Source organism: Lepisma saccharinum, chromosome 13, assembly GCF_977018435.1.
Source record: "Lepisma saccharinum chromosome 13, izLepSacc3.1, whole genome shotgun sequence".
Classification (NCBI taxonomy): Eukaryota; Metazoa; Arthropoda; class Insecta; order Zygentoma; family Lepismatidae; genus Lepisma; species Lepisma saccharinum.
Window position 1 is genome coordinate 19,207,816 of NC_139241.1, and position 14,785 is coordinate 19,222,600.

A 14,785-nucleotide genomic window follows, 5' to 3' on the forward strand; every position below is an offset into this window, starting at 1 on the left:
ACATGAAGGTGTTTTTGCCAGTGTTTGCTGCATGTTGGGTGGTGGGTGAAGTTTGAGAGGGCAGGAAAGAGGGTGGGGGCATTTGTTGGGTGGCTAGGTTGAGTCCAGGTAGTATAGTGGCGTGCATGCCTAATATGTAGGCCTCTTCCCATTGCCTGCAGAAAGAGGTGTCTGTGCATGGGGGTAATAAGTAGATAACATGGAAGCAGTTGTTAAAGGTGGTGTTATGGCTGTTGGTGTGGGTGTCAATATTTTTTAGAACATATTTTTTTAATAAGACATATTTCTGTATAATTTCATAATTTTTCCTGCATATAATCGGTTCTTTTATAGTTTCTTCTTCATACCTTTAGTGCATCGAATAGTTCAGATAATCAATGGCAGGATAACAGGGTAGCAACGATTTTTTGATTATGAAATTCCCTGACTTTTCCAGGTTTTCCAGACCAGAAATAAAATTTTTCCAGACTTGTTTGTTGTCATGATTTTTGCTTTTGAACCTTATGTTTTACAATAAAATATGCAGGCACATTGATTATTATGAATATGCATATACACAGTTATTAACTGAAATTTAATGTGATTAATACAATGCTATTCAATGAAAAAATAAAAATTATTGTACTTCCGCATTTTCACTAAGTCATTACAATTAAAGTGGTGTAAAAAAATCAATAAAAAAATGTGGCATATATCAAAGCTGTACAATGTAACCTGTATACCACAATTATATCAATACAAATGAGAAAACAGAAAATTAGGTCATGTACCTTTAGAAAATATGCAATAAGTTTAATGATTATATTTTTAAATTTATTCAAAATAGTACATATTTCGGAAATTCAGAACGTGAATGGGGCTGGTGACCCACAATACACCTAAAAAAAATATATACGTGGGCCATACTTTGGAATCAAATATCTCCATTATTTGAGTTTTCCACATGCTGGAACCAATTTTATATTACGGAAAACATAGAAATCTGTCTATTAAAAGGTAACAGTTCCGTATGTTTTATGATTTTTTCAAATTTTCCTAGCAGGAAGACTAATTATCATAGAATTTTGGCAATCATTGTGACACAAAATTTGAACCTTCCTTAAAATAATGAGCACTGTTTGGATTCAAAAAAAGTTATTTATGTTGAAAAGAAAACTTCAAAATGACCTTATGCAATCATTAGAGGCACATATTTTTGGTAAATAAAAAAGCAAAATTTCGGTACAAAAAAAGGAGTCAATTTCGGGTTCAAAAGCGGTAAATAAAATAAAATATCGGTGTTATAGCGGTGAAAAAGTTGATGAAAAGTGGTATATAAAAAGACATATTGGTTTTAAAATTGTGAAAATAATCCTAAATTTGATTTAAAAACTACACTTATTCCACAGAATTAACATTTCACTTCTAATAGCACATTATCAGAGTATTAAGTTTATTTCTGTGTAAAGGAGTCCATTTTTGCTTCTCCAATATTAACAGCAGAATTAATCAATTTTCCGGGAATTGCATAACTCTCAGGATAATTCAGACCTCAGAAGGTGTCGCGTCGGTGAATAAACCCTGAATTTCGTGTTCAAGAGTTAATTTCGCTTTTTACAGTTCATTTCGCATTATTTCGTGACAAAATATGGTCACAAAATGCACCTCACACCTTTCAAAAACATGAAAAATTAACACTACAATGTGTTTTTTCAAATTTCGTTTTTTCATCAAAAACGAAATATGCATGCCCCTAGCAATCATACACACTTCCCACGGACAAGGTATTCTCCGGTTGACAAGCGACAGTAAGTATCGTAAACTAGTGGGCATGAATGTAGAAATAAATCGGAACCTTAGTAGAGTGCATTCAGGGTCTTTATTTTAATTCTAAGACAACCAAACCTGACCTTCCTAACCTAACCACAAAAGCATATATATTGACAAAATCTTAAGTAATCGTTAAAACTCTGCAGTATGTGTTAACAGACATACTAAATCAAAATCAAAATCAAACCATGTAAAAGTTGCATTTGTAGCATGATGAAATCGTAATAAAACAAAAGGAGCTTGGGTCCATTTTCACCACTTTTCAGCATAATTTCAGCCTACATGCAAAAAATATGTAAAATTTATCGGCATCAAACCAACATTCCTAACCTAACAACGATGTGTGACCAGCGTACGTTTAATTCCTCTATTTCGGACCAGTTTTTAAAAAATAAATTCGTTCTACATGCAAAAAACACGTGCATATTCGAATAATGACGTCACTGATACTGCATAAAATCACTAGTTTCTCGGGTGTAACACATCTCGGCAATGTAAAAACTATGACAACGAGCAAATGAATTAGTTGATCAGGTTGCTTCTGAACGAGTCGCAAACGAAAAACTCAAATTCACAGAACGGGTTCACGGGGGGAACGAAGTAGTGAGTCCCTTTGTTTTTACTAGTCATCCACACCCGTCCAGTATGACGTCAACTACAGCCAGTTTACGTGAAATTCTGCTCTTCAAGGCAGAAAGTATTACACTGTCTTTGGTTAAAGGAGTATACAGTTATTGCAGATCCAAAACCAATGAACTGTCCGAACACCAACCTCCTCCGCTTCACGTATCAAAAGAGAACGGGTTCCGAACGAGTGTGTTCTTGCAGAAAGGAAATTTAATCACCACACACAAAGCTAAAGCAACATTTTCTCCGCAAGAAATTCTGAGGATGGCTGGTGCGTAGGTTTCGTCTTGAGTAGCTTGTTCTCTAAGGAAAAATCTCACACCTCTCCAAATTCCGGTCTTGAACAGGTTCACAAGAACAAGTCGCAAAATGGACGGATCCAAGAACCTAGATCCGAGAGTGAATAAATATAGAATTGAAATGCAAAGGAACCATAATTTTGTAGGTAACAGACTAGAAGTCATAAGAGGAACAAGTTTCTGAACTAAATCTTTTGGGGGAACTGGAATCACAAGAACCGAATTCGGAAGTAGAAATGAACCGTTCGTTCATTTTGTAACTGGTTCTCCTGCAACTCCAAAATGCACGTAAATTCCAGAAAATATGCAAAATTCCCTGACTTTTCCCTGTTTTCCAGGTTTTCCAGTCACGTAGCAACCCTGGATAAGGAAATTACGAATGAAGAAATTAAAAGCAGATGAAGTATTTTCCTACCAACTACTACAGAAAAATAATTCCCCCCCCTTTTTTTATCCCGCTGACAATTGATAAGCTGTGCAAACATTATTGAGTAAAAACTTTCTCTCTCATTGTTGTGCTGGCATGGGAAGTAAACAAGTTTCGATTGTTCTCATTTCTTTAACTTTTCTTTGCTTCTCACAACAATCGGTCAAAATAAGAACAAATATTTGGTACAATACAGCCCCTATTCTATTGGCAATCGAGAATAGGAGTTTCAATATCACTTGTCGTTTGAGCCAGGCATGTATCACTTGTAGTGCAAATGAAGAGAGTGACTCCTGTAAATGAAACAGTTGCAGTGAGACTGAGGGGCTGTTAAAGAATTTGGGAGTGACGTGTTCTCCACAGACGACAAAATTCTGTTTTGCATATTGTGTGAAACCAGGGTAGGATATTCGAAGAGATCTTCAGTATTGCAGCACTTGCACACACCGAAACATCAAAATCTGACCAAAAAAGTGGTGATTATGTATTGATTGCATAGATTTACAGGAGCTGTGGCAAGCTGCCAATTATGCTTTAGAAATTTAGTTTCCACAAAGGTGTAAATCTGACATAATAGTACATGAAACTTAGGATAATAGAAGGGAACTTCACGATATTTTCAGTATTTTCCCACTACATTCTTCGGTTAAAGGGATTCTGACTTCATTGTAATACCCAACCCCACCCTAGTCGATCTTTCCTGTAACATATTGACATTTCGTATAATTAGAATTTCGAAAAGTACTGTTGTGCATATTTTTGGATTTACTGTGAATATTTCTACATTTTTCTGACATATTTTAAACTTTCCATGACATAATTACATACATATTTTACAGTTTTATAGGACACAAAGTCCGGGGGCCTAGTCATAAGGCGTTGACAAAAAAAATCATTTCTGCAGATTCATTTAAATTTTTCAAATGAACTGTATGTTAATAAACATTTCTTCATAATCATTAAAAATGTGTATACATTTTATAGGGATTTAGAATTCAAGTTTAAGAAGATTCTCAACTGAAAAGTATCACTTTTAAAAGAAATAAAAATTGCTTCCCATTCCACTGTTAATGTGGGTGTTCCACTCCAACAAAGTAATGGTAGCTTATATGTCAAAACTAGGGCTGTGCTGATATTGATGCCAAACAAGGTATCAGTTACTGGATGATACTTTTCTAGAGTTAAAGAATCTCTCAGGATCAGCAATAATGTTGCGTGACACTTTTGCAATCAATTATGCAAAATGTTGACTTTTGTTGTTGTTGAGTTTGTATTTAAGTCCACATTATGTTCAGAAAGGCTAACTGAGACTGGACTTACAGTTTAAGTGAGATCCAAACCACTGTGTGCTTCTAACGGGTATCAAACCTGGGACTCCTGATTACAAGGTGACGATGTTACCACTACACCAAGGTAGCCAAAAAATGTTAGCAACAGCGATTTTGTGATCAAATAATTGCCTTCTGAATATTTTAAACCAAAATTATAATTTATCAATATGGGACAGTTAGAATTAAAACTGTATTTTAAAAGTTACAAATATTTTGAATTACTTCAAATTGATTCAATTTCCAATTATCGGCATTGGAATCTGCTCGGCACCACTAAAAACATTATTGACAAAATTCACTGCATAACTGTTACTTTACTTCATAACTTTACTAAACGTTACACCAAAAAAAGAAGAAAAAAAGCTTGTAACAAGTGTGAATTAAAAAAATATATATTTTGTGTAAAGGACACTAAAATCCTATCACAATTAATTAGAAACTCAAGCAACTAACGGAAACAAGTGTGAATCCGTTCTCAAAGACTGTACCGTACCTGCGCAATAACTCTTTTTACAAAATTCCTTGAACGGGGAGCAACCATGAGAAGGCCTGCCGATGCTGCACCTGCCCCAGGGCCAAACAATGTAATGAGATCTCTGTTGCCATTGAAGTATTCAATGTTGTTGTAAATCCAATGCAAAGCCATTGCCTGATCTAGGATACCATAATTGCCTGGTGAATTTTCATCTCCAGTGCTGAGAAATCCTAGAAAACAAAGAGAATGGACATCTTACTTCTTGCCCACAGAGACAAATTCAAATAAAATCACACGTTCTCAAGGATAAATTTTCAAATTTCATGACAGATGCATTTCTATCAATAATTTCTTCCCCTTCAATCATTGCAGATTGTGCATGTAGTTACACTCACAATTGAACTAATAAAAAATAGCTAAGTTAGTTATTAAACCTGCACTACAAAATATGGTTTTATTGTTACCGTCCAACCTTCATTTTACATTTTTCAGGGGATCAAAATTAAAAAAAATAAAATGCAAGAAAATGTAAAATCGTGGAAATTTCTGTTCTAACATTTTGTCACGTTGGGACCATCAAGGTGGACTGTATAATGCAGAAAAATATAAAATCCAGGAACATAAAATCGAGATTCCACTGCATTTCTTCTTCCCCTCATATGTGAGAAAGTAAATCTTACCACAGACCTTATCTTATATATCTTTTCTTACTTTATGCTGGCTCTATGCCTTTTTCAGTTTATCATGGCAAGGATGAATGGCGATTTGATGATCTGATTTGCCTTAGAATTACCTGAAGACAAAAATTTTGTTTGTCATCAAGTTGAGGGATTTATATCCACTGAAAAGTAGCAAAATATACATTCAAACATGCAATAAAAAAATAATAAAAAACAAGATGTTTTGACTGATTGATTTGGTTTATTTTACTTTGCATTTCTACCACTTCTGACTAATTGTGAAGATGAGGATAAGTAGGGAACGGATTCTAAGGTGCAGCACCATTCCAAAAATATAGCTGTTTTTATACTAATCGTTTGAGATATGTTTTTTAAGACATGAAATCAAGTAAAATGAAGACACCTTTTCGTGAGATTAGCACATTTATCCTCTTTTTACCCCCTCCTTCATGCTTCAGAACCCATTTCCTTCCTTTTCTTTCATGTTTTGTTAAAAAATTGGGACAGAAAAATAAATGATTTTCACTTCTCTTGAGCAGCTTCATAAAATCCTATAGTCTCATTTTGTAGAGCAGAATGAGAGCTATAAAATGGTATAATATAAATTAAACCATGTTTACCACAAATTATATTATTTGCTACAGTGTTGAATAAAGAATAATGTGCCTGGTTTAGATCTGAATAAAGGAATTTTACCAGCACCTTTTTGAAAACATTTTCAGAACCTTTTCTACCCTTTCCCAACCATAATTTTGCACCTTAAAATCCATTCCCTATGGATGAGTGATGACATGAAGAAACTGATGAAGGGACACTCGCAAAGAACAACCAAGCCCGAACCTTGGATGCCTGGCATTATAGCATGCTGTGATAACCACCACCCCTGTAGTAAGTTATTTTGGCACCCCAGGCAGGATTCTTCTAACAACAAAATAGTGAATTATTCTTATATTCAGTCCAAACACTACACAGTGTATAATATTTTAGTTCCATACAAAACATATTCTGTTGCTATTTATAATACAACATCAATAAATTTAATGAACCAACCTAAAACACCAAGTCTGTAATTCAAGGTTACAACCACAACATCATAAAAGGCAGTCATCATGTGAGCAGGGAATGTATTTGATGCTCCTTTGTAGAAATCCCCTCCATGAATATAAACCATGACAGGGTACTTCGATGCTAGGCCTGATGTAGTCTGTAAGGGATACATAAAGAAATTAGACACAACAATACACAAAATCCAGTTTGTTATACAAAGCAAATCAAGATTAACATTTCTTTCATTGCTTTTCTACTAATTAGCTTAATTCTTATCATGAGAGTGGATAAAAAATGTGGCAAATTTCTACTTGTTCCTTGACGAAGAAAGGGTTGAAATTTATCAAGGAGACCCGCAGGTATACAGAACAATATAAAGAGTGTTTCTGTGACCGTGCTACAGACTTTCAGGGATGATGGAAGGGAACAAACGCAACAAAATGGGATAGGGCACCCTGGTCTGAAAATGCCCCAGTCAAAAGTTACAAGCCAGAACCTTCGAAGGGCAGGCAACCACGCACAATGAGGAAAGGAACCATAAAAGAAAGGGGAAAGAATCCACTGTGCATAACCTGGAAGCACGAGTGTCGCAGCTGCAATCAGTGCAATGGAGTATACCCTAGAGGAACTGGCTGATATGATGTTTGAGTATGGACGAGCAAATGGGAACTGTAGGGAAGCATAAAGGTTGTATCGGACCACATATCCATGGTGCAGACATACAGCGCACACCATGTTTCCCAGACTTTCCAACGATTACGGGAAACTGGGCAAGTGTGACCTCAATTCCACGAGCAAGAAGGACGAAGAACTGCAAGGACACCCGAGAATGAAGAAGCAGTGCTGGATCGGGTGGAAGGACAACCACGTGAAATTGGTGTGGCCCGTAGTACTGTACTGGAAAGTTCTGAGGGAACACATGAACCACAGCGTGTCCATGCCTTGGGTCCAGTTGATTTTGCACCCTGCGTCGTGTTTACTGAATGGTTACTGCAGCGCTGTGTAGTCGACCCCCAGTTCCATGCCTGTGTGCTTTTCACTAATGAGGCATGTTTCACGAGATACAGGATGCTGAATAGTCGCAATAGCCATGTATGGGCCAATGAAAATCCCCGTCCAGTAATCGTGAAGGGTCAAGACAGATTTGCTGTAAACATGTGGGTGGGCATTGTCGGCGAACATTTAATAGCTCTGTACCTTTTACCGCCCTGATTGACTGGACCAGTGTGCACTGTATATCTGAGAGACATCCTCCCCGAGTAATTGGAACATATCCCACTTCTCATTCATCAACGCATGTGGTTTCAGCATGATGGGGTCCAAGCCCACTTCGTATCTGGTGCTCGCGATATTCTGATGCAGACCTTCCCTCAGCAGTGGATAGGGAGAGGCAGACCTGTTGCTTGGCCTGTCCATTCACCTGATTTGACCCCACTTAATTTCTTTTTGTGGGGTCATGTCAAAAGTGTTGTCTACGAGACACCTGTGAGTAATGTAGAGAAACTCTTGGCAAGAATCCTTGCAGCCTGTGATCTGGTCCGAACGACTCCTGGGATATTAGAGTGGATGCGACAGAGCTGCTTATAGCGATGTTGTCATGCTTGTATTGAGGCAGGGGGATGTCACTTTGACCAACTGCTGTAATGATGGCTGCAGTTACTACTCATTAAAGCTACTATAGTGATTCTTCTGTGTTTATTTTCCACTTCCGCAGACATCGTTTATGGTTCCCCCCCGGGTTGTGTGTGGTTGCCTGTCCTTTGAAGGTTTTGGCTTGTAACTTCTGACTGGGGCATTTCCGGACCAGGGTTCCCTATCTCGTTTTCTTGCATTTGTTGCCTTCCATCATCCCTGCAAATCTGTAACACAGTCACAGAAACACCCTGAATATTGAAGGTGAACTCCTAAACTGCAGTCCAATGTTACAGATTGGGAACTCTTGACAAAGAATGAAACCGGTCTTCTCATTGAATTACTCTTGTTGGCAGGCAAGGTTCAACAGTTCAGTCTCAGGGGTTATTTTAACACAGACGCCAGCAAGGCATTTATCCCAGCTTACAATGTTAATTCCACAGAATGCTTCAGAAATAACACATTTTCTGGAAACTGTGCTTTTTTCATTATTGTGTGCAACATGCTTTGAATGCTGTTGCCACATTGTTGAGTCCACTACAGAAGCAAGATAGAAATGCCTAGAAAGTAGGCACAGCAAGGACTTTTCACTTGATAGTGTGTCAATTGTTTTTTATTACATCAGCATCAATGCTTTCATACATTCAACACAATCTCTCTCACACTTGAATGTAAAACGTCTGCACTCTACACAAATACTACAATACAGAACGTTCACTTTGGCTCTTGGCCAAGATAACACGTGACTGCAGACAGCGTGGAATGGAGTGAATGTCAGCATGTTCGACCCATGATGTTCCGCTTATTTTTACGCACGTATCTTTAGAATGCAGACAATTATATTTATATTGCATAACAAGTACTTACCTGTGTTGTAGGAGTTGCTCAAAGTGGTGGCCAACTGCATTCACACATTCCCTGCATCTTTTGATGAAATTTTGATTGACATATTTGTTCTGTTTGCAACTTGTTTTCTTGCCATTGTTAACCCAGCAAGATGCATGCTAGGTAAAAAAATACCCAGAAGAAAACTTCTAAGTTCAAATTTTAATTGTTTCAGAGCATGTAAAAAATAATATCTTCAATGAATAACCTCATTTTATTCAATTGAACATTTTTATTTCATTATGCAAATATACAGTTGAGAAAAAATGAGAAAGAAAAAATGGTAAGAAGAGTGTTTTTCTGCCATAGCGTAAGGACTGATTCTTATTCATTGATTAATATAATTTTATTAATTTTGAACATTTGAATTCAATCACACATTAGATAAAAACAAGGAAAATATAATATGTTGGAATACCAAAGCGTTGGGCAAAATTTACCCAGGCAGTGTTTCTACAGCCCTGCAAGTGCAACTAAGGAACTAACTGACAGCCGATTCTAGGTCCCGACACTCGGAAGGGTTCACTGGAAAGATACCGAGACAATAATTGGAAGTGATAAAAAAATATATTTAAAAATCGACTGGGTAAGTTTTACTCATACGAGAGTCCATACAAAATCGTATTGACATGCAAAAGTTGATTGTTTAGGCGCCGGGAGGGCGCACAAGGCAACACACTGTCTGAAACCCACATTGGAGGCGTAAATGTTCTTGATTATCAGTACAGTCCTGTTCGTTTTAGCGTGCAGTGTAATTTCTCTCTCATTTCAGTGTGTGTGTGTGTGTGTGCGCGCGTTTGTGTATTAATTTTTTCAGTGAAATTCCAGTGTGTGTTTAATAAGATTGTGAGATGCCAGCCGAAAAGAACATAGAATTTTTTTGTGTGACACTTATGTGAAAACTGAATCATGTCGATGTGTTAGTAGGCAATTTTCACAGATATTCCCCGCTGTTGCAGCTTAATGTAGATAGCAGTTAGGGAACTTGTTTTGAGATTAAGAGAAACTGGATCATTAAACGCTAGAATTGCTGAGCGAAAACGAAGGATTCTAACGGAAGAACAACTTGATGAAACTGGGCCATCTTTAGAACGCTCTCTAAATAAATCCCTACATCATGTTTTACAGGAAGTAGGCATTTAAAAAACATTACATATACGGCTACTAAACTGTTGAAACTGAAAACTTCTGTAATAGGGTTATACAGAATATTGTTGACGTTCTTCTTACTGCCTTTTCTTTCTCACTTTTATCAACTTTATCATTGCACAATGAAATAACAATGTTCAAACTTAATAAAATTAGGTTATTTATTGAAGATATTATTATTTACATGTTTTGAAACAATTAAAATTTGAACTTAGAAGAAATTTTCTTCGAGTATTTATTACCCAGCACACATCCTGCTGGGTTAACAATAGCAAGAAAACAAGTTGCAAACAGAACAAATATGTCAATCAAAATTTAATCAAAAGATGCAAGGAATGAGTGAATGCAGTAGGCCACCACTTTGAACAACTCTGCATGTTAAAGATATGTGCGTAAAAATAAGCGGGACATCATGGGTCGAAAATGGCAGTATTCTCGTCATCCACAGTCACGTGCGTCTCAGCCCAGAGCTAAAATGAACGCACTGCATTCCATGAATGCAGTGCGTTCATTTTGGCATGTATAATCTTTGACATGATTTATGTTAGTGGACACATCTTCATAGCTGCATATGTTGTGTGAAGGAATAAAAAAATAGTAACATTGCCTATAATACTGTGTACAACTCAAGTGAGCAATAAAGAGTTGCTTTTTTTACTGTTAAAAGTATAACAACAAATTACCAACAACAAAAAGTTATTAAAATGTCTAGGTAAAAGCAAACATATCATTTCACAAGTCTACGCGAAGGACATACAGGTAAGGGTATAACAAAAGATTAAACTAATACACTAAGCAGCAATCATACCAAATGTTAAGAATTGTATCATTAAACTTTAAAAAACAGTAAGAAAAGATCACAATATCCATCCACAGTGATGAAAAAAGGCTTCTTAGCAAGACGATAAGTTCTCTTAAAACATATCAAAAACATAAGAAAAACACATTGCAGATAAAAATCCATGTCCACACCAATGAATAGTGTGGCCAGACATACGTACCTTTCATTCAGAAACTTCAGTGGCTGTTGCTACACAATCACTATTCAACAAATTTTATCAGGAATGCATGTTTTCTTACATTTTAACCATGTTTCAACTTAAAGTGTTGGTTCTCATGCTGAGAAAGGTAAAGGTAAAAAGGTAAAGTTCTCCCCTGTGCTTAGCACTACGCCATGAAGGCATATAGGGGGTGTGGGGGTAATGCGCCACACTTTCTTGATCCGGTCATGAGTGGGGGTAATGTGATCAGCATCACGCCCCTGACCACCTTTACCCCCCCAGGGTTTCCCCCAGGTACCCGTTATTCGACGCTGGGTGGGCACCGGGGCCGCTTCCAACATTATAAAAGTTCCCGGATTTGAACCAGCCGGGGATCCAACCCGGGACCTTGAGCATGGTAGTCAGACGCGTTACCGACTGAGCCACCGCGGCCACCTGAGAAAGGTATCAGGCATATTCATAAAATGTGGAAATTAAAAAATGAAGTAAATGTTGTGACATTTGTCATAAGTTTAATCTTACAATGTTACCAACATGTGGTCTGATATACAAACTTCTTTTAATACAATCTTGTCCCTAATGCCATGTGCACATAGGGTAGAGACAGCAATCCCTTGAAGGGATTGGAAATCTTGTGGTAGATGCTTCCAAATATAAACTGCACCTGCACTTGTAATTGCAGCCACATGCAATGTACAAAATGCATCACTTCACACTTTTAATAGATCGAATATAGAATGAGCATTTCAAAGAATAAGTAGGTGCAAAAAATGTATATGCATAATCCCTATCTAGTTTGCCGCACTTTTTGACACTAGGTGTAGTGCACGTGTATCCCAGTGCCAGTGCTAAAAAAAAATAAAAAAAAATGAATAGGCTGGAGACAAATATAACTCACATATTGTGCAGTGTAATTATTGATTCTAGCACCACATGAGTTGCATATGACTCACGCAAACAAAATATTTAAAAATAACAATTTTTCATCTAATCATCAAGAAACAAATTGCTTTCAACGTTATTATTATATTCTCATAATAAAACATCCTGGCCACAGGGAAAAACTTTTTTCTTGTATTCTATTGCAGCAGTCAATGTGTTAATGTAAGCAATCAGTGCTTGGATGCCTATCTGTTCACTCCACAGTTTTCAAATAAAGTTTAACATTGTGAGATTGTAGCTTACTTCATTATTGCATTTTTATACTTTTGTTGGAAAAACAAGTCACCTAAAATTAGGGAACAAGGTGGTGTTTTCACTATCCTCCACATCCTTCAAAATAGTTTCTCAAATACGTTACCATCTTTGGAAGGTAAGTTATGGTTTTAACATGAAAGGCAAATTTCGAAAACATTACAATACAAAAAAATAATTTTCATAGGAACTCACTGCCGTCCCATTATGAAATTTTGCACACAAATAGTCAATTGATGTGCTCAAATCATATATTAAAAAAAAATATATTGTGTATTTTGAAATTTTCAAAAAACTTTTTTCAAGTTTCTTAAAAATTACAAAATTCAAATACCACAGTCATGTTACATTTCAAATCAAAGCTCATTAAAAGCAGAAGAGAATTGCACCAATTTGAGCTCTCTACGTCAAATAGCTTTTGATCTACAGCTGTTTAAAGATTTCAAAATGTCTTAAAATTTTGGGATTTTTGCTTTTCTGAAAGTGAAGAATTCAAAAACTAAAGAGCCGAAAAAACTTAAATTTGGCAGTTTTCGTCAACTTCACTGGTTCTATCACTGCAAGAAAAAATCATCAATTTCTGAGATTTCAAGGTTCAGACCTTGGTTGATTTGACATGGAATGATCCATTAATAATAATAATACAATATCAGGGATAAATGTAAAACATTACCGTTGGAGTGAAGACATTGAGATACAGGCAATCTTCGTCCATTTTGCGGATCCCTCTTCTGACACCAATGTACTGTATTGGCTGTGGGCATGCTGGTCCATAATCATATGCATTGTGTGTTTTCCATCCTGGATGGTATCGAGGTGGCTGACAAAAGAGAAAACAAAATTCAGAGCACAATACATTTAACACGAATTCTTAATAAATCACACCTTTCATCTCTAACATTTAGTAAATGGAACAATTCATTTCTTGAGAATATCTCCTTACACCTAGGGACACGGATAGTTTGCACACACTTCCAGCCTGAAAAATTATTCCTCTCCTGAAAAAGTCAATTTTCTCCTTACTTCATTACTCTTTAGGTAATGATGGTATATCCACAATTTTCCTATGTGAACTTTCATTAACAACAGTCTTATAATCTCTCTGCTCTTACCAAATAGAAGTCTTCTGCAGGAGACTGTCTGTCCATTCACTGTATATATCCTGTATGTGTGTTTGGCTTTAAGACCACTTTATGAACACAAAGGATAATTTGTACTGATTATTCAGTTTCAAGTTGGTTCAGAACTGCTATGTGTCTCCACTGGATATCGAACACATGGCCCCTTGATTACAAGGTGATAATGTTTCCACAACACCATTGGGGAGGTCTACTACATATATTTCAAAAAACCTATTTGTGTATTGCTTGAGAAGTACTACTGATTCATGATGTTTTCGTTAGGATGCAGAAACATATTTTTCACAAATAAAGGAGAGTATGAGAGTCTTGATGTAGGCATGGGTGCCCTTTGTGATTGTTGCTTCATAAGTTTCATATAATCACCACTCAATCCCATTGTTACGTTTAGCCAAAAAAAGTAACTAAATAACAAAAATACAAAAACAAAAGGTAATTTGCAGGTAGCATCATGCACAATATACCTACATGTGTAATATTAAGTGTCTAGAAAAATTTAACACATGTATCCGGTATCTGAGAGTGTGTTTGTATATAATTCCAGCATGTATATAGTTTATATTGCATTAAATGTACATCCCCATTTTTCAACCTACCTTTCTATTGACATGATGCTATTGAATTTCTCAATTGTCATCATTTTATGATCTACAATAAAATATTCAAATTTAGTGAAAGTTGACAACAAAAAGAATTCTGGAATATATGGGTTAATAACATTAATGCACTTCTTACAGAGGCCGACATTCACAAAAGCATAGTGGTAACTTCATCATCTAGCAATCATACGTTTGATACCCAGTGGAGGCAGTCCTACTCTAAACTATAGATTCAGTCCTAATTAGCCTATATGAGTATACAGTGGGTATAAAAGAAACTTATTGTCTTCAGTGTTAGTCCAATACAGCCTACCTTTAATTTACTTTTAAGTGTGAAACTGCAGAGCAAATGATGGTGGGAGATGTATAGTTACAACTCTTCTGCATTTCCTCAATTGTTTACACTAGTGTGAAGGCTGGAAGCTAAATATTCACAAGCAAAGAATGGATGAACCCATTTCCACCATAACCTCATACCCAATATTATATTT

At 36.4% G+C, this 14,785-nt stretch overlaps 1 protein-coding gene across 2 annotated transcripts in view; it reads right to left on the reverse strand.

The window, feature by feature from the left end:
* Nucleotides 1-14,785, reverse strand: part of Gli (carboxyl ester lipase-like protein Gli) — a 151,747-nt gene that overhangs the window by 79,083 nt on the left and 57,879 nt on the right. For both annotated transcript variants that reach the window (XM_083133930.1, XM_083133929.1), the window contains exons 2-4: nt 13,230-13,376; nt 6,699-6,852; nt 4,987-5,198 (exon numbers count right to left, since the gene is read on the reverse strand). In XM_083133930.1, coding sequence (XP_082990056.1) covers nt 4,987-5,198; nt 6,699-6,852; nt 13,230-13,271 — 408 coding nt within the window. In that variant the 5' untranslated portion in view covers nt 13,272-13,376. The remainder of the gene's footprint in view (nt 1-4,986; nt 5,199-6,698; nt 6,853-13,229; nt 13,377-14,785) is intronic.